The sequence below is a fragment of the Taudactylus pleione genome, unplaced genomic scaffold (assembly GCF_031769625.1).
Source record: "Taudactylus pleione unplaced genomic scaffold, aTauple2 ptg000907l, whole genome shotgun sequence".
Taxonomy (NCBI): Eukaryota; Metazoa; Chordata; class Amphibia; order Anura; family Myobatrachidae; genus Taudactylus; species Taudactylus pleione.
This window is the reverse complement of record NW_028285308.1, coordinates 195,263-223,071: the sequence shown is the minus strand read 5'-3', so window position 1 is coordinate 223,071 and position 27,809 is coordinate 195,263. Positions and strand designations below refer to the sequence as shown.

Below are 27,809 nucleotides of genomic sequence, written 5' to 3'. Positions count from 1 at the left end.
GCTATGAAGGTTATGTGTGGACTGTGAGAGGGGATGTAATTAGACATGGAAGCTATGAGGGTTATGTGTGGACTGTGAGAGGGGATGTAATAAGACGTGGAAGCTATGAAGGTTATGTGTGGACTGTGAGAGGGGATGTAATAAGACGTGGAAGCTATGAGGGTTATGTGTGGACTGTGAGAGGGGATGTAATAAGACGTGGAAGCTATGAGGGTTATGTGTGGACTGTGAGAGGGGATGTAATAAGACATGGAAGCTATGAGGGTTATGTGTGGACTGTGAGAGGGGATGTAATAAGACATGGAAGCTATGAGGGTTATGTGTGGACCGTGAGAGGGGATGTAATAAGACATGGAAGCTATGAGGGTTATGTGTGGACTGTGAGAGGGGATGTAATCAGACACGGAAGCTATGAGGGTTATGTGTGGACCGTGAGAGGGGATGTAATAAGACATGGAAGCTATGAGGGTTATGTGTGGACTGTGAGAGGGGATGTAATAAGACATGGAAGCTATGAGGGTTATGTGTGGACTGTGAGAGGGGATGTAATAAGACGTGGAAGCTATGAAGGTTATGTGTGGACTGTGAGAGGGGATGTAATAAGACGTGGAAGCTATGAAGGTTATGTGTGGACTGTGAGAGGGGATGTAATAAGACATGGAAGCTATGAAGGTTATGTGTGGACTGTGAGAGGGGATGTAATAAGACGTGGAAGCTATGAGGGTTATGTGTGGACTGTGAGAGGGGATGTAATAAGACGTGGAAGCTATGAGGGTTATGTGTGGACTGTGAGAGGGGATGTAATAAGACGTGGAAGCTATGAGGGTTATGTGTGGACTGTGAGAGGGGATGTAATAAGACATGGAAGCTATGAGGGTTATGTGTGGACTGTGAGAGGGGATGTAATAAGACATGGAAGCTATGAGGGTTATGTGTGGACCGTGAGAGGGGATGTAATAAGACATGGAAGCTATGAGGGTTATGTGTGGACTGTGAGAGGGGATGTAATCAGACACGGAAGCTATGAGGGTTATGTGTGGACCGTGAGAGGGGATGTAATAAGACATGGAAGCTATGAGGGTTATGTGTGGACTGTGAGAGGGGATGTAATAAGACATGGAAGCTATGAGGGTTATGTGTGGACTGTGAGAGGGGATGTAATCAGACACGGAAGCTATGAGGGTTATGTGTGGACCGTGAGAGGGGATGTAATAAGACATGGAAGCTATGAGGGTTATGTGTGGACCGTGAGAGGGGATGTAATAAGACGTGGAAGCTATGAGGGTTATGTGTGGACTGTGAGAGGGGATGTAATAAGACATGGAAGCTATGAAGGTTATGTGTGGACTGTGAGAGGGGATGTAATAAGACGTGGAAGCTATGAGGGTTATGTGTGGACTGTGAGAGGGGATGTAATAAGACGTGGAAGCTATGAAGGTTATGTGTGGACTGTGAGAGGGGATGTAATAAGACATGGAAGCTATGAGGGTTATGTGTGGACTGTGAGAGGGGATGTAATAAGACGTGGAAGCTATGAAGGTTATGTGTGGACTGTGAGAGGGGATGTAATAAGACATGGAAGCTATGAAGGTTATGTGTGGACTGTGAGAGGGGATGTAATTAGACATGGAAGCTATGAGGGTTATGTGTGGACTGTGAGAGGGGATGTAATAAGACGTGGAAGCTATGAAGGTTATGTGTGGACTGTGAGAGGGGATGTAATAAGACGTGGAAGCTATGAGGGTTATGTGTGGACTGTGAGAGGGGATGTAATAAGACGTGGAAGCTATGAGGGTTATGTGTGGACTGTGAGAGGGGATGTAATAAGACATGGAAGCTATGAGGGTTATGTGTGGACTGTGAGAGGGGATGTAATAAGACATGGAAGCTATGAGGGTTATGTGTGGACCGTGAGAGGGGATGTAATAAGACATGGAAGCTATGAGGGTTATGTGTGGACTGTGAGAGGGGATGTAATCAGACACGGAAGCTATGAGGGTTATGTGTGGACCGTGAGAGGGGATGTAATAAGACATGGAAGCTATGAGGGTTATGTGTGGACTGTGAGAGGGGATGTAATAAGACATGGAAGCTATGAGGGTTATGTGTGGACTGTGAGAGGGGATGTAATAAGACGTGGAAGCTATGAAGGTTATGTGTGGACTGTGAGAGGGGATGTAATAAGACGTGGAAGCTATGAAGGTTATGTGTGGACTGTGAGAGGGGATGTAATAAGACATGGAAGCTATGAAGGTTATGTGTGGACTGTGAGAGGGGATGTAATAAGACGTGGAAGCTATGAGGGTTATGTGTGGACTGTGAGAGGGGATGTAATAAGACGTGGAAGCTATGAGGGTTATGTGTGGACTGTGAGAGGGGATGTAATAAGACGTGGAAGCTATGAGGGTTATGTGTGGACTGTGAGAGGGGATGTAATAAGACATGGAAGCTATGAGGGTTATGTGTGGACCGTGAGAGGGGATGTAATAAGACATGGAAGCTATGAGGGTTATGTGTGGACCGTGAGAGGGGATGTAATAAGACATGGAAGCTATGAGGGTTATGTGTGGACTGTGAGAGGGGATGTAATCAGACACGGAAGCTATGAGGGTTATGTGTGGACCGTGAGAGGGGATGTAATAAGACATGGAAGCTATGAGGGTTATGTGTGGACTGTGAGAGGGGATGTAATAAGACATGGAAGCTATGAGGGTTATGTGTGGACTGTGAGAGGGGATGTAATCAGACACGGAAGCTATGAGGGTTATGTGTGGACCGTGAGAGGGGATGTAATAAGACATGGAAGCTATGAGGGTTATGTGTGGACCGTGAGAGGGGATGTAATAAGACGTGGAAGCTATGAGGGTTATGTGTGGACTGTGAGAGGGGATGTAATAAGACATGGAAGCTATGAGGGTTATGTGTGGACCGTGAGAGGGGATGTAATAAGACATGGAAGCTATGAGGGTTATGTGTGGACTGTGAGAGGGGATGTAATCAGACACGGAAGCTATGAGGGTTATGTGTGGACCGTGAGAGGGGATGTAATAAGACATGGAAGCTATGAAGGTTATGTGTGGACTGTGAGAGGGGATGTAATAAGACGTGGAAGCTATGAGGGTTATGTGTGGACTGTGAGAGGGGATGTAATAAGACGTGGAAGCTATGAGGGTTATGTGTGGACTGTGAGAGGGGATGTAATAAGACGTGGAAGCTATGAGGGTTATGTGTGGACTGTGAGAGGGGATGTAATAAGACATGGAAGCTATGAGGGTTATGTGTGGACCGTGAGAGGGGATGTAATAAGACGTGGAAGCTATGAGGGTTATGTGTGGACTGTGAGAGGGGATGTAATAAGACGTGGAAGCTATGAGGGTTATGTGTGGACTGTGAGAGGGGATGTAATAAGACATGGAAGCTATGAGGGTTATGTGTGGACCGTGAGAGGGGATGTAATCAGACACGGAAGCTATGAGGGTTATGTGTGGACCGTGAGAGGGGATGTAATAAGACGTGGAAGCTATGAGGGTTATGTGTGGACCGTGAGAGGGGATGTAATAAGACATGGAAGCTATGAGGGTTATGTGTGGACCGTGAGAGGGGATGTAATAATACATAGAAGCTATGAGGGTTATGTGTGGACCGTGAGAGGGGATGTAATAAGACATGGAAGCTATGAGGGTTATGTGTGGACTGTGAGAGGGGATGTAGTAAGACATGGAAGCAATGAGGGTTATTGTGTGGACCGTGAGAGGGGATGTAATAAGACATGGAAGCTATGAGGGTTATGTGTGGACCGTGAGAGGGGATGTAATAAGACATGGAAGCTATGAAGGTTATGTGTGGACTGTGAGAGGGGGATGTAATAAGACGTGGAAGCTATGAGGGTTATGTGTGGACTGTGAGAGGGGGATGTAATAAGACGTGGAAGCTATGAGGGTTATGTGTGGACTGTGAGAGGGGATGTAATAAGACGTGCAAGCTATGAAGGTTATGTGTGGACTGTGAGAGGGGATGTAATAAGACGTGGAAGCTATGAGGGTTATGTGTGGACTGTGAGAGGGGATGTAATAAGACGTGGAAGCTATGAAGGTTATGTGTGGACTGTGAGAGGGGGATGTAATAAGACATGGAAGCTATAAGGGTTATGTGTGGACTGTGAGAGGGGATGTAATAAGACGTGGAAGCTATGAGGGTTATGTGTGGACTGTGAGAGGGGATGTAATAAGACGTGGAAGCTATGAGGGTTATGTGTGGACTGTGAGAGGGGATGTAATAAGACGTGGAAGCTATGAGGGTTATGTGTGGACTGTGAGAGGGGATGTAATAAGACATGGAAGCTATGAGGGTTATGTGTGGACCGTGAGAGGGGATGTAATAAGACATGGAAGCTATGAGGGTTATGTGTGGACTGTGAGAGGGGATGTAATCAGACACGGAAGCTATGAGGGTTATGTGTGGACCGTGAGAGGGGATGTAATAAGACGTGGAAGCTATGAGGGTTATGTGTGGACTGTGAGAGGGGATGTAATAAGACGTGGAAGCTATGAGGGTTATGTGTGGACTGTGAGAGGGGATGTAATAAGACATGGAAGCTATGAGGGTTATGTGTGGACTGTGAGAGGGGATGTAATAAGACATGGAAGCTATGAGGGTTATGTGTGGACCGTGAGAGGGGATGTAATAAGACATGGAAGCTATGAGGGTTATGTGTGGACTGTGAGAGGGGATGTAATCAGACACGGAAGCTATGAGGGTTATGTGTGGACCGTGAGAGGGGATGTAATAAGACATGGAAGCTATGAGGGTTATGTGTGGACTGTGAGAGGGGATGTAATAAGACATGGAAGCTATGAGGGTTATGTGTGGACTGTGAGAGGGGATGTAATAAGACGTGGAAGCTATGAAGGTTATGTGTGGACTGTGAGAGGGGATGTAATAAGACGTGGAAGCTATGAAGGTTATGTGTGGACTGTGAGAGGGGATGTAATAAGACATGGAAGCTATGAAGGTTATGTGTGGACTGTGAGAGGGGATGTAATAAGACGTGGAAGCTATGAGGGTTATGTGTGGACTGTGAGAGGGGATGTAATAAGACGTGGAAGCTATGAGGGTTATGTGTGGACTGTGAGAGGGGATGTAATAAGACGTGGAAGCTATGAGGGTTATGTGTGGACTGTGAGAGGGGATGTAATAAGACATGGAAGCTATGAGGGTTATGTGTGGACTGTGAGAGGGGATGTAATAAGACATGGAAGCTATGAGGGTTATGTGTGGACCGTGAGAGGGGATGTAATAAGACATGGAAGCTATGAGGGTTATGTGTGGACTGTGAGAGGGGATGTAATCAGACACGGAAGCTATGAGGGTTATGTGTGGACCGTGAGAGGGGATGTAATAAGACATGGAAGCTATGAGGGTTATGTGTGGACTGTGAGAGGGGATGTAATAAGACATGGAAGCTATGAGGGTTATGTGTGGACTGTGAGAGGGGATGTAATCAGACACGGAAGCTATGAGGGTTATGTGTGGACCGTGAGAGGGGATGTAATAAGACATGGAAGCTATGAGGGTTATGTGTGGACCGTGAGAGGGGATGTAATAAGACGTGGAAGCTATGAGGGTTATGTGTGGACTGTGAGAGGGGATGTAATAAGACATGGAAGCTATGAGGGTTATGTGTGGACCGTGAGAGGGGATGTAATAAGACATGGAAGCTATGAGGGTTATGTGTGGACTGTGAGAGGGGATGTAATCAGACACGGAAGCTATGAGGGTTATGTGTGGACCGTGAGAGGGGATGTAATAAGACATGGAAGCTATGAAGGTTATGTGTGGACTGTGAGAGGGGATGTAATAAGACGTGGAAGCTATGAGGGTTATGTGTGGACTGTGAGAGGGGATGTAATAAGACGTGGAAGCTATGAGGGTTATGTGTGGACTGTGAGAGGGGATGTAATAAGACGTGGAAGCTATGAGGGTTATGTGTGGACTGTGAGAGGGGATGTAATAAGACGTGGAAGCTATGAGGGTTATGTGTGGACTGTGAGAGGGGATGTAATAAGACATGGAAGCTATGAGGGTTATGTGTGGACCGTGAGAGGGGATGTAATAAGACGTGGAAGCTATGAGGGTTATGTGTGGACTGTGAGAGGGGATGTAATAAGACGTGGAAGCTATGAGGGTTATGTGTGGACTGTGAGAGGGGATGTAATAAGACATGGAAGCTATGAGGGTTATGTGTGGACCGTGAGAGGGGATGTAATAAGACATGGAAGCTATGAGGGTTATGTGTGGACTGTGAGAGGGGATGTAATCAGACACGGAAGCTATGAGGGTTATGTGTGGACCGTGAGAGGGGATGTAATAAGACGTGGAAGCTATGAGGGTTATGTGTGGACCGTGAGAGGGGATGTAATAAGACATGGAAGCTATGAGGGTTATGTGTGGACCGTGAGAGGGGATGTAATAATACATAGAAGCTATGAGGGTTATGTGTGGACCGTGAGAGGGGATGTAATAAGACATGGAAGCTATGAGGGTTATGTGTGGACTGTGAGAGGGGATGTAGTAAGACATGGAAGCAATGAGGGTTATTGTGTGGACCGTGAGAGGGGATGTAATAAGACATGGAAGCTATGAGGGTTATGTGTGGACCGTGAGAGGGGATGTAATAAGACATGGAAGCTATGAAGGTTATGTGTGGACTGTGAGAGGGGGATGTAATAAGACGTGGAAGCTATGAGGGTTATGTGTGGACTGTGAGAGGGGGATGTAATAAGACGTGGAAGCTATGAGGGTTATGTGTGGACTGTGAGAGGGGATGTAATAAGACGTGCAAGCTATGAAGGTTATGTGTGGACTGTGAGAGGGGATGTAATAAGACGTGGAAGCTATGAGGGTTATGTGTGGACTGTGAGAGGGGATGTAATAAGACGTGGAAGCTATGAAGGTTATGTGTGGACTGTGAGAGGGGGATGTAATAAGACATGGAAGCTATAAGGGTTATGTGTGGACTGTGAGAGGGGATGTAATAAGACGTGGAAGCTATGAGGGTTATGTGTGGACTGTGAGAGGGGATGTAATAAGACGTGGAAGCTATGAGGGTTATGTGTGGACTGTGAGAGGGGATGTAATAAGACGTGGAAGCTATGAGGGTTATGTGTGGACTGTGAGAGGGGATGTAATAAGACGTGGAAGCTATGAGGGTTATGTGTGGACTGTGAGAGGGGATGTAATAAGACGTGGAAGCTATGAGGGTTATGTGTGGACCGTGAGAGGGGATGTAATAAGACGTGGAAGCTATGAGGGTTATGTGTGGAGTGTGAGAGGGGATGTAATAAGACGTGGAAGCTATGAGGGTTATGTGTGGACTGTGATAGGGGGATGTAATAAGACATGGAAGCTATGAGGGTTATGTGTGGACTGTGATAGGGGGATGTAATAAGACATAGAAGCTATGAGGGTTATGTGTGGACCGTGAGAGGGGATGTAATAAGACATGGAAGCTATGAGGGTTATGTGTGGAGTGTGAGAGGGGATGTAATAAGACATGGAAGCTATGAGGGTTATGTGTGGACTGTGATAGGGGGATGTAATAAGACATGGAAGCTATGAGGGTTATGTGTGGACTGTGATAGGGGGATGTAATAAGACATAGAAGCTATGAGGGTTATGTGTGGACCGTGAGAGGGGATGTAATAAGACATGGAAGCTATGAGGGTTATGTGTGGACCGTGAGAGGGGATGTAATAAGACGTGGAAGCTATGAGGGTTATGTGTGGACTGTGAGAGGGGATGTAATAAGACATGGAAGCTATGAGGGTTATGTGTGGACTGTGAGAGGGGATGTAATAAGACATGGAAGCTATGAAGGTTATGTGTGGACTGTGAGAGGGGATGTAATAAGACATGGAAGCTATGAGGGTTATGTGTGGACTGTGAGAGGGGATGTAATAAGACGTGGAAGCTATGAAGGTTATGTGTGGACTGTGAGAGGGGATGTAATAAGACATGGAAGCTATGAAGGTTATGTGTGGACTGTGAGAGGGGATGTAATTAGACATGGAAGCTATGAGGGTTATGTGTGGACTGTGAGAGGGGATGTAATAAGACGTGGAAGCTATGAAGGTTATGTGTGGACTGTGAGAGGGGATGTAATAAGACGTGGAAGCTATGAGGGTTATGTGTGGACCGTGAGAGGGGATGTAATAAGACGTGGAAGCTATGAAGGTTATGTGTGGACTGTGAGAGGGGGATGTAATAAGACATGGAAGCTATAAGGGTTATGTGTGGACTGTGAGAGGGGATGTAATAAGACGTGGAAGCTATGAGGGTTATGTGTGGACTGTGAGAGGGGATGTAATAAGACGTGGAAGCTATGAGGGTTATGTGTGGACCGTGAGAGGGGATGTAATAAGACGTGGAAGCTATGAGGGTTATGTGTGGACCGTGAGAGGGGATGTAATAAGACGTGGAAGCTATGAGGGTTATGTGTGGACTGTGAGAGGGGATGTAATAAGACGTGGAAGCTATGAAGGTTATGTGTGGACTGTGAGAGGGGATGTAATAAGACGTGGAAGCTATGAGGGTTATGTGTGGACTGTGAGAGGGGATGTAATAAGACGTGGAAGCTATGAAGGTTATGTGTGGACTGTGAGAGGGGATGTAATAAGACGTGGAAGCTATGAAGGTTATGTGTGGACTGTGAGAGGGGGATGTAATAAGACATGGAAGCTATAAGGGTTATGTGTGGACTGTGAGAGGGGATGTAATAAGACGTGGAAGCTATGAAGGTTATGTGTGGACTGTGAGAGGGGATGTAATAAGACATGGAAGCTATGAGGGTTATGTGTGGACTGTGAGAGGGGATGTAATAAGACGTGGAAGCTATGAAGGTTATGTGTGGACTGTGAGAGGGGATGTAATAAGACATGGAAGCTATGAAGGTTATGTGTGGACTGTGAGAGGGGATGTAATTAGACATGGAAGCTATGAAGGTTATGTGTGGACTGTGAGAGGGGATGTAATAAGACGTGGAAGCTATGAGGGTTATGTGTGGACTGTGAGAGGGGATGTAATAAGACGTGGAAGCTATGAAGGTTATGTGTGGACTGTGAGAGGGGATGTAATAAGACATGGAAGCTATGAAGGTTATGTGTGGACTGTGAGAGGGGATGTAATTAGACATGGAAGCTATGAGGGTTATGTGTGGACTGTGAGAGGGGATGTAATAAGACGTGGAAGCTATGAAGGTTATGTGTGGACTGTGAGAGGGGGATGTAATAAGACATGGAAGCTATAAGGGTTATGTGTGGACTGTGAGAGGGGATGTAATAAGACATGGAAGCTATGAGGGTTATGTGTGGACTGTGAGAGGGGATGTAATAAGACGTGGAAGCTATGAAGGTTATGTGTGGACTGTGAGAGGGGATGTAATAAGACGTGGAAGCTATGAGGGTTATGTGTGGACTGTGAGAGGGGATGTAATAAGACGTGGAAGCTATGAAGGTTATGTGTGGACTGTGAGAGGGGGATGTAATAAGACATGGAAGCTATAAGGGTTATGTGTGGACTGTGAGAGGGGATGTAATAAGACGTGGAAGCTATGAGGGTTATGTGTGGACTGTGAGAGGGGATGTAATAAGACGTGGAAGCTATGAGGGTTATGTGTGGACTGTGAGAGGGGATGTAATAAGACGTGGAAGCTATGAGGGTTATGTGTGGACTGTGAGAGGGGATGTAATAAGACGTGGAAGCTATGAGGGTTATGTGTGGACTGTGAGAGGGGATGTAATAAGACGTGGAAGCTATGAGGGTTATGTGTGGACCGTGAGAGGGGATGTAATAAGACGTGGAAGCTATGAGGGTTATGTGTGGACTGTGAGAGGGGATGTAATAAGACGTGGAAGCTATGAAGGTTATGTGTGGACTGTGAGAGGGGATGTAATAAGACGTGGAAGCTATGAGGGTTATGTGTGGACTGTGAGAGGGGATGTAATAAGACGTGGAAGCTATGAAGGTTATGTGTGGACTGTGAGAGGGGGATGTAATAAGACATGGAAGCTATAAGGGTTATGTGTGGACTGTGAGAGGGGATGTAATAAGACGTGGAAGCTATGAAGGTTATGTGTGGACTGTGAGAGGGGATGTAATAAGACATGGAAGCTATGAGGGTTATGTGTGGACTGTGAGAGGGGATGTAATAAGACGTGGAAGCTATGAAGGTTATGTGTGGACTGTGAGAGGGGATGTAATAAGACATGGAAGCTATGAAGGTTATGTGTGGACTGTGAGAGGGGATGTAATTAGACATGGAAGCTATGAAGGTTATGTGTGGACTGTGAGAGGGGATGTAATAAGACGTGGAAGCTATGAGGGTTATGTGTGGACTGTGAGAGGGGATGTAATAAGACGTGGAAGCTATGAAGGTTATGTGTGGACTGTGAGAGGGGATGTAATAAGACATGGAAGCTATGAAGGTTATGTGTGGACTGTGAGAGGGGATGTAATTAGACATGGAAGCTATGAGGGTTATGTGTGGACTGTGAGAGGGGATGTAATAAGACGTGGAAGCTATGAAGGTTATGTGTGGACTGTGAGAGGGGGATGTAATAAGACATGGAAGCTATAAGGGTTATGTGTGGACTGTGAGAGGGGATGTAATAAGACGTGGAAGCTATGAGGGTTATGTGTGGACTGAGAGAGGGGATGTAATAAGACGTGGAAGCTATGAGGGTTATGTGTGGACTGTGAGAGGGGATGTAATTAGACATGGAAGCTATGAGGGTTATGTGTGGACTGTGAGAGGGGATGTAATAAGACGTGGAAGCTATGAAGGTTATGTGTGGACTGTGAGAGGGGATGTAATAAGACGTGGAAGCTATGAGGGTTATGTGTGGACTGTGAGAGGGGATGTAATAAGACGTGGAAGCTATGAAGGTTATGTGTGGACTGTGAGAGGGGGATGTAATAAGACATGGAAGCTATAAGGGTTATGTGTGGACTGTGAGAGGGGATGTAATTAGACATGGAAGCTATGAGGGTTATGTGTGGACTGTGAGAGGGGATGTAATAAGACGTGGAAGCTATGAAGGTTATGTGTGGACTGTGAGAGGGGATGTAATAAGACGTGGAAGCTATGAGGGTTATGTGTGGACTGTGAGAGGGGATGTAATAAGACGTGGAAGCTATGAAGGTTATGTGTGGACTGTGAGAGGGGATGTAATAAGACATGGAAGCTATGAGGGTTATGTGTGGACTGTGAGAGGGGATGTAATAAGACGTGGAAGCTATGAAGGTTATGTGTGGACTGTGAGAGGGGATGTAATAAGACATGGAAGCTATGAAGGTTATGTGTGGACTGTGAGAGGGGATGTAATTAGACATGGAAGCTATGAGGGTTATGTGTGGACTGTGAGAGGGGATGTAATAAGACGTGGAAGCTATGAAGGTTATGTGTGGACTGTGAGAGGGGATGTAATAAGACGTGGAAGCTATGAGGGTTATGTGTGGACTGTGAGAGGGGATGTAATAAGACGTGGAAGCTATGAAGGTTATGTGTGGACTGTGAGAGGGGGATGTAATAAGACATGGAAGCTATAAGGGTTATGTGTGGACTGTGAGAGGGGATGTAATAAGACGTGGAAGCTATGAGGGTTATGTGTGGACTGTGAGAGGGGATGTAATAAGACGTGGAAGCTATGAGGGTTATGTGTGGACTGTGAGAGGGGATGTAATAAGACGTGGAAGCTATGAGGGTTATGTGTGGACTGTGAGAGGGGATGTAATAAGACGTGGAAGCTATGAGGGTTATGTGTGGACTGTGAGAGGGGATGTAATAAGACGTGGAAGCTATGAAGGTTATGTGTGGACTGTGAGAGGGGATGTAATAAGACATGGAAGCTATGAAGGTTATGTGTGGACTGTGAGAGGGGATGTAATTAGACATGGAAGCTATGAGGGTTATGTGTGGACTGTGAGAGGGGATGTAATAAGACGTGGAAGCTATGAAGGTTATGTGTGGACTGTGAGAGGGGATGTAATAAGACGTGGAAGCTATGAGGGTTATGTGTGGACTGTGAGAGGGGATGTAATAAGACGTGGAAGCTATGAAGGTTATGTGTGGACTGTGAGAGGGGGATGTAATAAGACATGGAAGCTATAAGGGTTATGTGTGGACTGTGAGAGGGGATGTAATAAGACGTGGAAGCTATGAGGGTTATGTGTGGACTGTGAGAGGGGATGTAATAAGACGTGGAAGCTATGAGGGTTATGTGTGGACTGTGAGAGGGGATGTAATAAGACGTGGAAGCTATGAGGGTTATGTGTGGACTGTGAGAGGGGATGTAATAAGACGTGGAAGCTATGAGGGTTATGTGTGGACTGTGAGAGGGGATGTAATAAGACGTGGAAGCTATGAGGGTTATGTGTGGACCGTGAGAGGGGATGTAATAAGACGTGGAAGCTATGAGGGTTATGTGTGGACTGTGAGAGGGGATGTAATAAGACGTGGAAGCTATGAAGGTTATGTGTGGACTGTGAGAGGGGATGTAATAAGACGTGGAAGCTATGAGGGTTATGTGTGGACTGTGAGAGGGGATGTAATAAGACGTGGAAGCTATGAAGGTTATGTGTGGACTGTGAGAGGGGGATGTAATAAGACATGGAAGCTATAAGGGTTATGTGTGGACTGTGAGAGGGGATGTAATTAGACATGGAAGCTATGAGGGTTATGTGTGGACTGTGAGAGGGGATGTAATAAGACGTGGAAGCTATGAAGGTTATGTGTGGACTGTGAGAGGGGATGTAATAAGACGTGGAAGCTATGAGGGTTATGTGTGGACTGTGAGAGGGGATGTAATAAGACGTGGAAGCTATGAAGGTTATGTGTGGACTGTGAGAGGGGATGTAATAAGACATGGAAGCTATGAGGGTTATGTGTGGACTGTGAGAGGGGATGTAATAAGACGTGGAAGCTATGAAGGTTATGTGTGGACTGTGAGAGGGGATGTAATAAGACATGGAAGCTATGAAGGTTATGTGTGGACTGTGAGAGGGGATGTAATTAGACATGGAAGCTATGAGGGTTATGTGTGGACTGTGAGAGGGGATGTAATAAGACGTGGAAGCTATGAAGGTTATGTGTGGACTGTGAGAGGGGATGTAATAAGACGTGGAAGCTATGAGGGTTATGTGTGGACTGTGAGAGGGGATGTAATAAGACGTGGAAGCTATGAAGGTTATGTGTGGACTGTGAGAGGGGGATGTAATAAGACATGGAAGCTATAAGGGTTATGTGTGGACTGTGAGAGGGGATGTAATAAGACGTGGAAGCTATGAGGGTTATGTGTGGACTGTGAGAGGGGATGTAATAAGACGTGGAAGCTATGAGGGTTATGTGTGGACTGTGAGAGGGGATGTAATAAGACGTGGAAGCTATGAGGGTTATGTGTGGACTGTGAGAGGGGATGTAATAAGACGTGGAAGCTATGAGGGTTATGTGTGGACTGTGAGAGGGGATGTAATAAGACGTGGAAGCTATGAGGGTTATGTGTGGACCGTGAGAGGGGATGTAATAAGACGTGGAAGCTATGAGGGTTATGTGTGGACTGTGAGAGGGGATGTAATAAGACGTGGAAGCTATGAAGGTTATGTGTGGACTGTGAGAGGGGATGTAATAAGACGTGGAAGCTATGAGGGTTATGTGTGGACTGTGAGAGGGGATGTAATAAGACGTGGAAGCTATGAAGGTTATGTGTGGACTGTGAGAGGGGGATGTAATAAGACATGGAAGCTATAAGGGTTATGTGTGGACTGTGAGAGGGGATGTAATAAGACGTGGAAGCTATGAAGGTTATGTGTGGACTGTGAGAGGGGATGTAATAAGACATGGAAGCTATGAGGGTTATGTGTGGACTGTGAGAGGGGATGTAATAAGACGTGGAAGCTATGAAGGTTATGTGTGGACTGTGAGAGGGGGATGTAATAAGACGTGGAAGCTATGAGGGTTATGTGTGGAGTGTGAGAGGGGATGTAATAAGACGTGGAAGCTATGAGGGTTATGTGTGGACTGTGAGAGGGGGATGTAATAAGACATGGAAGCTATGAGGGTTATGTGTGGAGTGTGAGAGGGGATGTAATAAGACGTGGAAGCTATGAGGGTTATGTGTGGACTGTGAGAGGGGATGTAATAAGACATGGAAGCTATGAGGGTTATGTGTGGGCTGTGATAGGGGGATGTAATAAGACGTGGAAGCTATGAGGGTTATATGTGGAGTGTGAGAGGGGATGTAATAAGACGTGGAAGCTATGAGGGTTATGTGTGGAGTGTGAGAGGGGATGTAATAAGACATGGAAGCTATGAGGGTTATGTGTGGACTGTGAGAGGGGATGTAATAAGACATGGAAGCTATGAGGGTTGTGTGTGGACCGTGAGAGGGGATGTAATAAGACATGGAAGCTATGAGGGTTATGTGTGGACCGTGAGAGGGGATGTAATAAGACATGGAAGCTATGAGGGTTATGTGTGGACCGTGAGAGGAGATGTAATTAGACATGGAAGCTATGAGGGTTATGTGTGGACTGTGAGGGGATGTAATAAGACATGGAAGCTATGAGGGTTATGTGTGGACCGTGAGAGGGGATGTAATAAGACATGGAAGCTATGAGGGTTGTGTGTGGACCGCGATAGGGGGATGTAATAAGACGTGGAAGCTATGAGGGTTATGTGTGGACTGTGAGAGGGGATGTAATAAGACGTGGAAGCTATGAGGGTTATGTGTGGACTGTGAGAGGGGATGTAATAAGACATGGAAGCTATGAGGGTTATGTGTGGACTGTGAGAGGGGATGTAATAAGACATGGAAGCTATGAGGGTTATGTGTGGGCTGTGATAGGGGGATGTAATAAGACGTGGAAGCTATGAGGGTTATATGTGGAGTGTGAGAGGGGATGTAATAAGACGTGGAAGCTATGAGGGTTATGTGTGGAGTGTGAGAGGGGATGTAATAAGACATGGAAGCTATGAGGGTTATGTGTGGACTGTGAGAGGGGATGTAATAAGACATGGAAGCTATGAGGGTTGTGTGTGGACCGTGAGAGGGGATGTAATAAGACATGGAAGCTATGAGGGTTATGTGTGGACCGTGAGAGGGGATGTAATAAGACATGGAAGCTATGAGGGTTATGTGTGGACCGTGAGAGGGGATGTAATAAGACATGGAAGCTATGAGGGTTATGTGTGGACTGTGAGAGGAGATGTAATTAGACATGGAAGCTATGAGGGTTATGTGTGGACTGTGAGGGGATGTAATAAGACATGGAAGCTATGAGGGTTATGTGTGGACCGTGAGAGGGGATGTAATAAGACATGGAAGCTATGAGGGTTATGTGTGGACTGTGAGAGGAGATGTAATTAGACATGGAAGCTATGAGGGTTATGTGTGGACTGTGAGGGGATGTAATAAGACATGGAAGCTATGAGGGTTATGTGTGGACCGTGAGAGGGGATGTAATAAGACATGGAAGCTATGAGGGTTGTGTGTGGACCGCGATAGGGGGATGTAATAAGACGTGGAAGCTATGAGGGTTATGTGTGGACTGTGAGAGGGGATGTAATAAGACGTGGAAGCTATGAGGGTTATGTGTGGACTGTGAGAGGGGATGTAATAAGACATGGAAGCTATGAGGGTTATGTGTGGACTGTGAGGGGATGTAATAAGACATGGAAGCTATGAGGGTAATGTGTGGACTGTGAGCAGGGATGTAATAAGACATGGAATCTATGAGGGTTATGTGTGGACTGTGAGAGGGGATGTAATAAGACATGGAAGCTATGAGGGTTATGTGTGGAGTGTGAGAGGGGATGTAATAAGACATGGAAGCTATGAGGGTTATGTGTGGACTGTGAGAGGGGATGTAATAAGACATGGAAGCTATGAGGGTTATGTGTGGACTGTGAGAGGGGATGTAATAAGACATGAAAGCTATGAGGGTTATGTGTGGAGTGTGAGAGGGGATGTAATAAGACATGAAAGCTATGAGGGTTATGTGTGGAGTGTGAGAGGGGATGTAATAAGACATGGAAGCTATGAGGGTTATGTGTGGAGTGTGAGAGGGGATGTAATAAGACATGGAAGCTATGAGGGTTATGTGTGGACTGTGAGAGGGGATGTAATAAGACATGGAAGCTATGAGGGTTATGTGTGGAGTGTGAGAGGGGATGTAATAAGACATGGAAGCTATGAGGGTTATGTGTGGACTGTGAGAGGGGATGTAATAAGACATGGAAGCTATGAGGGTTATGTGTGGACTGTGAGAGGGGATGTAATAAGACATGGAAGCTATGAGGGTTATGTGTGGAGTGTGAGAGGGGATGTAATAAGACATGGAAGCTATGAGGGTTATGTGTGGAGTGTGAGAGGGGATGTAATTAGACATGGAAGCTATGAGGGTTATGTGGTCAGTTCTGGAAAATGAAGAAGTGAGTTTTCAGGGAACGCTTGAAGGATTGGAGACTAGAGGAAAGTCGTATTGTGCGTGGTAAGGCATTCCATAGAGTGGGTACAGCCTGAAGAAAGTCCTGTAACCAAGAATGGGAGCAAGTAATGCATGGGGATGAGAGACGCAGATCTTGTGCTGAGCGGTGAGGTCGGGTTGGGAGATATTTTGAGAATTATGTTGGTGTGGTTTGGTTAATGGCCTTATGTGTAAGATTATTTTGTATTGAATACGGTAGAAAACAGATGGATTGTAATGGTGATAGCCTGTTTTTGGGAAGACCAGTAAGGAGACTATTGCTATAGTCAATGCGGGAAATAATAAGTGCATGGATTAGAGTTTTTGCAGTGTCTTGTGTGAGATATGGCAGAATTTTGGATATGTTTTTTTAGATGTATGTAACATGATTTTGAGACAGATTGAATGTGGGGAATAAAGGACAGTTCAGAGTCGAGGGTGACACCAAGGCAGCGAGCTTGTGGGGTGGATTGTTGAGTTATCAACAGTAAGAGAGAGATCAGGTTGGTAACTGTTATTGGTCGGTGGAAATATAATTAATTCTGTTTTAGAAATATTAAGTTTCAGGTGGCGAGATGACATCCAAGATGAAATGGCAGAAATACATTCAGTGACACGGACCAGTACAGATGGTGATAAATCTGGGGCGGATAGGTAGATTTGAGTGTCATCCGCATACAGATGGTACTGAAATCCAAAAGAGCGGATTAGTTTGCCAAGAGACGTGGTATAGATTGAGAATAGTAAAGGACCTAAGACAGAGCCTTGCGGTCTCCAACTGATAGAGCTAGTGAAGAGGAGGCAGAGCCAGAAAAACGAACAGTAAAAGAGCGATCAGATAGGTAGGAAGAGAACCAAGAAATAGCTGTGTCCTTAAGACCTAGGGATTGTAGTGTTTGTATGAGAAGAGAGTGGTCAACAGTGTCACATACAGCAGAGAGATCTAGAAGAATTAGGAGTGAGTAATGGCCTTTAGCCTCGGCAGTGACCAGATCATTTACTACCTTAGTCAGTGCTGTCTCTGTGGAGAGCTGGGAACGAAAGCCAGACTGAAGTGGGTCCAATAAGTTGTGTGACTTAAGCAAGTGTGCGAGGCGAGTGTAGACAAGTCTCTCAAGTAGCATGGAGGGGCATGGGAGCTGGGAGATAGGACGGTAATTTGAGAGAGTGTTAGGGTCAGAATTTAGTTTTTTTCAGAATGGGAGTAATCACTGCATGCTTGTACAGTGATGGAAAGATGCCAGTAGAGAGAGAGAGATTACAGATTTTAGTTAGGGTTGGGATGAGCGCAGGAGACAGAGCTTTACTGATTTGTGAGGGTATAGGATCTAGAGGAGAGGTAATAGAGTAGGAGGATGAGAAGGGTGTATATACATCATCTTCGTTTGAGAGGTCATATGAAGAGAATGTGCCAGAGGGTTCAGGTAGGGAATTGAGCAGGTCACTAACTGAGGAAGAATATACCATTTCATTTCGGATATTATCAATCTTGTCCTTAAAATAGGAAGCAAAATCTTGTGCACAGATAGTAGAAGGTGGGTTGGGTGACGGAGGGGTAAGAAGCAGTTTAAGTGTATTAAAAAGTGGCTTGTGGTTAGAGACTGGAGCAGAGATAGGAGATTGGGAATGTTTGTTTGGCAGTAACATTTCTACCGAACTTCATCTACTCACAAGGTCACTCAGGTAGGTACAAAGTAATAGGTGACCGTAAACCCACATCATCAATCAGCCCTCTACAAGCCCCAATCAGAAGCCCATACCCCAGCCCTAATAGGGTCTAATCGCACATGGATTGAGGACAGGAAAGTGGCACAACAGGGATCGTAAAACAACTCAATCCCATTCCCTACTGGGGCACCCAATACGTTACCCAATCCCTACTATGGCCAATCCTTAATCCTGATCCCTACGCACATGACACTTTGTACCTCACAAAGCACAGTTCGCAATTGCAGCCACGTACGCAGATCGGCCGATTGTTGTGTACTGCGCATGCACCGCATTGAGTGTGCTGCGATCGCACTGCGATTACACACACAGATTGGAATCCATCACAGCGTGAGTGACATGCAGTGAGCGTTTGGGGGTGGTGATGGGGGAGTGGTTGCAGAAAAACAGGCGTGTCTGTCTGTTTGAACGCTGTTGCAAAGGCATGCATAAATTAGCCACTGCAATTGCCTACACAGCATAAGCACTCACTGCGTGCAACGAGCAATTTCTGCGACGGGTCAGACCTGCTGTAATTGTGCGTGACGGGCCGATGTTCTCCGATGTTACAAAAGTATACACAGGACTGTGAGGTATTACGGATGTGAGATAGCAGTAGTGGGTGTCTCTATGCTGGCTGTGCTGTGGCTGATGTTACTGATGTATACACAGGACTGTGAGGTGTTACAGATGTGAGATAGCAGTAGTGGGCGTCTCTATGCTGGCTGAGCTGTGGCTGATGTTACAGATGTATACACAGGACTGTGAGGTATTACAGAAGTGAGATAGCAGTAGTGGGTGTCTATGCTGGCTGTGCTGTGACTGATGTTACAGATGTATACACAGGACTGTGAGGTATTACAGATGTGAGATAGCAGTAGTGGTGTCTCTATGCTGGCTGTGCTGTGGCTGATGTTACAGATGTATACGCAGGACTGTGAGGTATTACAGATGTGAGATAGCAGTAGTGGGTGTCTCTATGCTGGCTGTGCTGTGGCTGATGTTACAGATGTATACACAGGACTGTGAGGTATTACAGATGTGAGATAGCAGTAGTGGGTGTCTATGCTGGCTGTGCTGTGACTGATGTTACAGATGTATACACAGGACTGTGAGGTATTACAGATGTGAGATAGCAGTAGTGGGTGTCTCTATGCTGGCAGTGCTGTGGCTGATGTTACAGATGTATACACAGGACTGTGAGGTATTACAGATGTGAGATAGTAGTAGTGGGTGTCTCTATGCTGGCTGTGCTGTGGCTGATGTTACAGATGTATACACAGGACTGTGAGGTATTACAGATGTGAGATAGCAGTAGTGGGCGTCTCTATGCTGGCTGAGCTGTGGCTGATGTTACAGATGTATACACAGGACTGTGAGGTATTACAGATGTGAGATAGCAGTAGTGGGCGTCTCTATGCTGGCTGAGCTGTGGCTGATGTTACAGATGTATACACAGGACTGTGAGGTATTACAGATGTGAGATAGCAGTAGTGGGTGTCTCTATGCTGTCTGTGCTGTGGCTGATGTTACAGATGTATACACAGGACTGTGAGGTATTACAGATGTGAGATAGCAGTAGTGGGTGTCTCTATGCTGGCTGTGCTGTGGCTGATGTTACAGATGTATACACAGGACTGTGAGGTATTACAGATGTGAGATAGCAGTAGTGGGTGTCTCTATGCTGGCTGTGCTGTGGCTGATGTTAGAGATGTATACACAGGAGTGTGAGGTATTACAGATGTGAGATAGCAGTAGTGGGCGTCTCTAAGCTGGCTGAACTGTGGCTGATGGTACAGATGTATACACAGGACTGTGAGGCATTACAGATGTGAGATAGCAGTAGTGGGTGTCTATGCTGGCTGTGCTGTGGCTGATGTTACAGATGTATACACAGGACTGTGAGGTATTACAGATGTGAGATAGCAGTAGTGGGCCTCTCTATGCTGGCTGTGCTGTGGCTGATGTTACAGATGTATACACAGGACTGTGAGGTATTACAGATGTGAGATAGCAGTAGTGGGTGTCTCTATGCTGGCTGAGCTGTGGCTGATGTTACAGATGTATACACAGGACTGAGGTATTACAGATGTGAGATAGCAGTAGTGGGTGTCTCTATGCTGGGTGAGCTGTGGCTGATGTTACAGATGTATACACAGGACTGTGAGGTATTACAGATGTGAGATAGCAGTAGTGGGTGTCTCTATGCTGGCTGTGCTGTGGCTGATGTTACAGATGTATACACAGGACTGTGAGGTATTACAGATGTGAGATAGTAGTAGTGGGTGTCTCTATGCTGGCTGAGCTGTGGCTGATGTTACAGATGTATACACAGGACTGTGAGGTATTACAGATGTGAGGTAGCAGTAGTGGGTGTCTCTATGCTGGCTGTGCTGTGGCTGATGTTACAGATGTATACACAGGACAGTGAGGTATTACAGATGTGAGATAGCAGTAGTGGGTGTCTCTATACTGGCTGAGCTGTGTCTGATGTTACAGATGTATACACAGGACTGGGATGTATTACAGATGTGAGATAGCAGTAGTGGGGTCTCTATGCTGGCTGTGCTGTGTCTGATGTTACAGATGTATACACAGGACTGTGAGGTATTACAGATGTGAGATAGCAGTAGTGGGTGTCTCTATGCTGGCTGAGCTGTGGCTGATGTTACAGATGTATACACAGGACTGTGAGGTATTACAGATGTGAGATAGCAGTAGTGGGTGTCTCTATGCTGGCTGTGCTGTGGCTGATGTTACTGATGTATACGCAGGACTGTGAGGTATTACAGATGTGAGATAGCAGTAGTGGGTGTCTCTATGCTGGCTGAGCTGTGGCTGATGTTACTGATGTATACGCAGGACTGTGAGGTATTACAGATGTGAGATAGCAGTAGTGGTGTCTATGCTGGCTGAGCTGTGGCTGATGTTACTGATGTATACACAGGACTGTGAGGTATTACAGATGTGAGATAGCAGTAGTGGGTGTCTCTATGCTGGCTGAGCGGTGGCTGATGTTACAGATGTATACACAGGACTGTGAGGTATTACAGATATGAGATAGCAGCAGTGGGCGTCTCTATGCTGGCTGTGCTGTGGCTGATGTTACAGATGTATACACAGGACTGTGAGGTATTACAGATGTGAGATAACAGTAGTGGGTGTCTCTATGCTGGCTGTGCTGTGGCTGATGTTACAGATGTATACACAGGACTGTGAGGTATTACGGATGTGAGATAGCAGTAGTGGGCGTCTCTATGCTGCCTGAGCTGTGGCTGATGTTACTGATGTATACACAGGACTGTGAGGTATTACAGATGTGAGATAGCAGTATTGGGTGTCTCTATGCTGGTTGGGCTGTGGCTGATGTTACAGATGTATACACAGGACTGTGAGGTATTACAGATGTGAGATAGCAGTAGTGGGTGTCTCTATGCTGGCTGTGCTGTGCTGATGTTACAGATGTATACACAGGACTATGAGGTATTACAGATGTGAGATAGCAGTAGTGGGTGTCTCTATGCTGGCTGTGCTGTGGCTGATGTTACAGATGTATACAGAGGACTGTGAGGTATTACAGATGTGAGATAGCAGTAGTGGGTGTCTCTATGCTGGCTGTGCTGTGGCTGATGTTACTGATGTATACACAGGACTGTGAGGTATTACGGATGTGAGATAGCAGTAGTGGGTGTCTCTATGCTGGCTGTGCTGTGGCTGATGTTACAGATGTATACACAGGACTGTGAGGTATTACAGATGTGAGATAGCAGTATTGGGTGTCTCTATGCTGGTTGGGCTGTGGCTGATGTTACAGATGTATACACAGGACTGTGAGGTATTACAGATGTGAGATAGCAGTAGTGGGTGTCTCTATGCTGGCTGAGCTGTGGCTGATGTTACAGATGTATACACAGGACTGTGAGGTATTACAGATGTGAGATAGCAGTAGTGGGTGTCTATGCTGGCTGAGCTGTGGCTGATGTTACAGATGTATACACAGGACTGTGAGGTATTACAGATGTGAGATAGCAGTAGTGGGTGTTTCTATGCTGGCTGTGCTGTGGCTGATGTTACAGATGTATACACAGGACTGTGAGGTATTACAGATGTGAGATAGCAGTGGTGGGCGTCTCTATGCTGGCTGAGCTGTGGCTGATGTTACAGATGTATACACAGGACTGTGAGGTATTACAGATGTGAGATAGCAGTAGTGGGTGTCTCTATGCTGGCTGTGCTGTGGCTGATGTTACAGATGTATACACAGGACTGTGAGGTATTACAGATGTGAGATAGCAGTAGTGGATGTCTCTATGCTGGCTGAGCTGTGGCTGATGTTACAGATGTAAACACAGGACTGTGAGGTATTACAGATGTGAGAAAGCAGTAGTGAGCGTCTCTATGCTGGCTGTGCTGTGACAGGCATTAGCAGATTTTTGCAGCTGCATTGCGATCAGGCCCTAAATCCCTACACTCAGGGCCTGATTCAGAGCCGCTCGTAAGCGGCCGCTCGTTCGCTCCGAGCGATTTTCGCACATCTGTGCATGCGTATGGGTCGTAATGCGCATGCGCCAACCAGTCATTGCGGTCGGAAATGGAGCGCTTGCAAAATATCAAGTGCCTGCTAATTTGAGTGACAGGATGAGGCGTTTGTGGATGGTAACAGGGGAAGGTACTTGAAAACGGGGAGTGGAGATCCGAACGCAGGCGTGCCAAAACAGCCGTTTTAAGGGTGTGCATAGTTAACAAAGCAGCGTCATCGACCACGTCACTTGGTTGTTTCTTAGCCTGAACTGTTCGCATGATTGCGGTAGGAAAATCCAACCACAAACACTGCGAGCAGTTCAGATGCCTTTCGATGTACTCGATTAATCAAATAAATAGCGGAGATGACGTAGGATGCGAGCGGCCAGGGGTCGTCTTTACAAAATAGCGAGCGCATGTTTCGTTCGCTCGCTCAGACATAGAGGCGTCAACAGACCGCAAAGAGCGAGCACTCAATTTAAATAGCCGGCCCCTTTTTCTGAACGAGCGAGCGCAAATAGCGTCCGGCTCTGAATCAGGCCCTCAGTCCCTATGAATGATGACAGTCAATCGTTAGCTCCAGCTCCTAATACCTATTTCTAATGCATAGCTATTAATGAAAGAGCCCGATAAAAATATACATGGCCCAAATAAGGAGCACCCAAAATACAAGCCTGGGCCGCTTAGATGACCACTTTTGGAGAATTGGAGTCAGCGCTGGACAGACTAGGAGTCACCGCCATATTGTTTTAGGATTATTTGTCCATCTAGTGTAAGTGATACGTCGGCACCGTTCAGTGTCGTACCGATGCTCGGAGACGGCTGCTGGGGCAGGAGGTAACAGGTCAGTACTTTGGATCCGGTTTTCTCATCGTCTTCAGTCTGGAATTTCAGCATAGGCTGGGACTGGTTCTCCGCCAACCACAGAGCCTTCAGGTTCAGGTTTGTCAGAGCAAAGGGCAGGTTCAGAAGTCTGGGGAAGGCAGACAATAGAGAGGCTATAACTGCACCCAGACACACAGATGGCACCATACATCATTTACACCTTCCCACAGTGATGCCCACTGCTGGGGTACAGAAAACTATATCACCAGGCCCCACGGCGGGTAATATGCACATCCCGAATAACCACAGCTAACCTCCCGCCATACATCCGCCCACCACGACACTACGTCCCAGATATATTAATGTACTAATCACAAGGTTTTGGCTATGGACGTATAAAGTCTGCTGTTGCTGCATCCAACGGGCGATGGTCAGAGACGCGGTGGGAGAATGGTCTATAAAGGTGTGTGTTCCCTTCCCCTGACAGCTACGGTCAGTGAGGGGACGTCACCTGCAGCCTCCTGAGTTTGGATTATCACAGGGGGAGAACTTGGGGATTACAAACTGATGCACTGGAGCCCTTAGAGCCAGACATGGGGGGGCAGGGAGACTGCTGCCACAGTGCCGCCTACCTCTGGAGCCCGTACGGGCAGATGCCAGCCCGTTGAACAGAGATCATGGGAGTATTCTTTGGGACAGATCACACCCCTGGACTTACAGATTGCCCGGGACTGGCAAAGAGCTGAACTTTCTCCACAGACAGCCTGGTGCACAGAAGGGAGAACAACCGTGTATACATCCCCCCTGGATTGGTTAAAGGGGCCGGTGCTGGATTAGTCCCTGTTGTATTCTGTGCCAGAATTGCAGAAAGATGGGCTCTGAGTGCTGAGTATGTGCATCATCTAAACTTCCAACAACTAGGGGTAAGCCGTCACTTCACTGGCGCAAATAATCCACTGTCTCCTTCTAAGGCCCCTGCATCTGCTTGTAACCTGTGACTGCCGCATAAGCGCAAAACACTTATCTGTTCTCCGACTGTCCTCAGGCCAAGTCCAGTGTCACAAGCTTACACCCTCTGCCCGCTACCACGCGCAGCACTAGTGCGGAATAAGCCTTCGCCAGCCAGGAGGTGTTGCAGCAGCATAACCACAAGTAAGCAATTCCAGGTGCGGGTGTAGGAACCTGGTGATTGCAGGGATTTACCCTCCGGCGACACAGTGGGAGGAGTGAGAGGGAATATACCCCAGGAGAAGCCACGTAAGCCGGTTTGGGTTACTCAGGGAATAGAGTAACCTCCCCGCAATCTGCACCGGCCGGCAGATTTAGTCCATTTGGACATTCTAGACATCGTCCCGTTACCTGTTACCAGCGACGTCCAGCACATGGAGCTCAGTGGCATTAGCCAGCTCCGGCGGGAGAGCGCTCAGCTGGTTATCCCGCAGACACAGCATGTTGAGGCTGGCACACCCCCCGATCTCGCTGGGCAGAGACAGCAGCCGGTTCCGATCCACATTCAGATTGGTCAGTTTGGTCAGATTTCCCATGGATTTGGGGAGAAACTGGAAGCGGGGATGAAACAAAAAGTTAAAACCTGCAGAAAACTTCAGTAACCTGTATAATGTCTAATTTTACATCAACACACCATTACAGCGAACCCGTCATCTGCACAGATAACATATAACCAGACGTGCGTTACAGCTGTACACCTTTCACATGTTTAAATGCTGAGTAAACCAAATTCGGGACAACTATGAATATTGGTGAGTACTAATGAGCAAGTGACCACATACTGGCAGGGGCATGCTCAGTGCGCTCCTGAGAAACCTTCAGTGACATCATTATCCTGCCAGGTTCCATTACATTGGCTGAGAGTGATCACGTGATCTTCTCACAGGAGCTATGGCCCATACTAACAGCTAGTATAGAGATTGCATTTACTGCAAAGAGAGGGGCAGGATATTAGTATGTGTAACATTAACTTCACACTGTAATTAGGCTTTTATTCAGGCTCCAGTATTCAGGTGAATTTTTCTGTGTGTGGTGTTTGGGGAAAATTGTGTTGCGACATTAAAAGCAATTCATCCCGCAGAGCCTGATACGTGGATTTATTTATCTACCCTGAAAACATATAAAGAACGGTGGCGTCTACACTACTGTGAGGAGAGTCCGCCGAGAAGCCCCTGTACTGTAACCTGCACTAATGAGACCTGACACCAGCAGACCAGCGGCAGGTTACGTACATAGCACGGCTCCACAAATCCGGCCGTACCGATGCCATGAAACAGAGGCTAAAGTTCAGGTCATGTTATGCTGCGAGGCACAGGAGGCGCTTTCACACTTAGTACTATCTATAAAGATCTTGGGGGGGTGGGGAGAGAAGACGACGCAGTGGACGACCGGTGGGAAACACAGTAAGAGATGACAGGCGGCACCCACCGTCAGCAGGTTCTCGGTCAGTATAATCTCACTCAGGTTCTCGCAGTCTCCAATGGACTCTGTCAGCTGGGTCAGACGGTTCTGATCGACCTTCAGGATGGACAATTGTTTCAGCTGACCTATAAGGCAAAATTCAGACATTTCAATATACTATACAGTACTCAGCTGGGGGGCCAAGCTCTTCAGCCATCCACCGCCAGCGCCGCCCAGCATATTATATAGTACTCAGCTGGCGGGGGAGGGGTGCTTCCCTGTATATACCAGCGTCGTGCATTTACATATAGCCAAGCTCTTCAGCCATCCACCGCCAGCGCTGCCTAGCATTTTATATAGTACTCAGCTGGCGGGGGAGGGGTGCTTCCCTGTATATAACAGCGTCGTGCACTTACACATAACCAAGCTCTTCAGCCATCCACCGCCAGCGCCGCCCAGCATAATATACAGTACTCAGCTGGCGGGGGAGGGGTTCTTCCCTGTATATACCAGCATCGTGCATTTACATATAGCCAGCTCTTCAGCCATCCACCGCCAGCGCCGCCCAGCATAATATACAGTACTCAGCTGGCGGGGGAGGAGGAGGGGTGCTTCCCTGTATATACCAGCGTCGTGCACTTAGACATAACCAAGCTCTTCAGCCATCCACCGCCAGCGCCGCCCAGCATAATATACAGTACTCAGCTGGCGGGGGAGGGGTTCTTCCCTGTATATACTAGCATCGTGCATTTACATATAGCCAGCTCTTCAGCCATCCACCGCCAGCGCCGCCCAGCATAATATACAGTACTCAGCTGGCGGGGGAGGAGGAGGGGTGCTTCCCTGTATATACCAGCATCGTGCATTTACATATAGCCAAGCTCTTCAGCCATCCACTGCCAGCGCCGCCCAGCATAATATACAGTACTCAGCTGGCAGGGGAGGGGTGCTTCCCTGTATATACCAGCGTCGTGCATTTACATATAGCCAGCTCTTCAGCCATCCACCGCCAGCGCCGCCCAGCATAATATACAGTACTCAGCTGGCGGGGGAGGAGGAGGGGTGCTTCCCTGTATATACCAGCATCGTGCATTTACATATAGCCAAGCTCTTCAGCCATCCACTGCCAGCGCCGCCCAGCATAATATACAGTACTCAGCTGGCGGGGGAGGGGTGCTTCCCTGTATATACCAGCGTCGTGCATTTACATATAGCCAGCTCTTCAGCCATCCACCGCCAGCGCCGCCCAGCATAATATACAGTACTCAGCTGGCGGGGGAGGAGGAGGGGTGCTTCCCTGTATATACCAGCATCGTGCATTTACATATAGCCAAGCTCTTCAGCCATCCACTGCCAGCGCCGCCCAGCATAATATACAGTACTCAGCTGGCGGGGGAGGGGTGCTTCCCTGTATATACCAGCGTCGTGCATTTACATATAGCCAGCTCTTCAGCCATCCACCGCCAGCGCCGCCCAGCATAATATACAGTACTCAGCTGGCGGGGGAGGAGGAGGGGTGCTTCCCTGTATATACCAGCATCGTGCATTTACATATAGCCAGCTCTTCAGCCATCCACCGCCAGCGCCGCCCAGCACATTATACAGTACTCAGCTGGCAAATTGGGGTACTAGAGTCGGTGCACTTACTTATAGCCAGCTCTTCTGCCAATGGCTCCCAGTGCTGCCCAGCGTAATACGTAATTATAGTACATAGCACTTAGATGGAGGCGGGGAAGGGGTGTAATAATAGGTCCCAGTATTTATATTGGTCTTACTTATATATCCAGCACTTCTGCCATCCACCCCCAGCACTGCCCAGCTAAATATAT

General features: G+C 47.1%; 1 protein-coding gene across 10 annotated transcripts in view; it reads right to left on the bottom strand.

The window, feature by feature from the left end:
• Positions 1 to 27,809, bottom strand: part of SCRIB (scribble planar cell polarity protein) — a 233,147-nt gene that overhangs the window by 141,447 nt on the left and 63,891 nt on the right. For all 10 annotated transcript variants that reach the window (XM_088459378.1, XM_088459384.1, XM_088459385.1 and 7 more), the window contains exons 9-11: positions 26,008 to 26,126; positions 24,931 to 25,130; positions 23,553 to 23,719 (exon numbers count right to left, since the gene is read on the bottom strand). In XM_088459378.1, the coding sequence (XP_088315504.1) occupies positions 23,553 to 23,719; positions 24,931 to 25,130; positions 26,008 to 26,126 (486 nt within the window). The remainder of the gene's footprint in view (positions 1 to 23,552; positions 23,720 to 24,930; positions 25,131 to 26,007; positions 26,127 to 27,809) is intronic.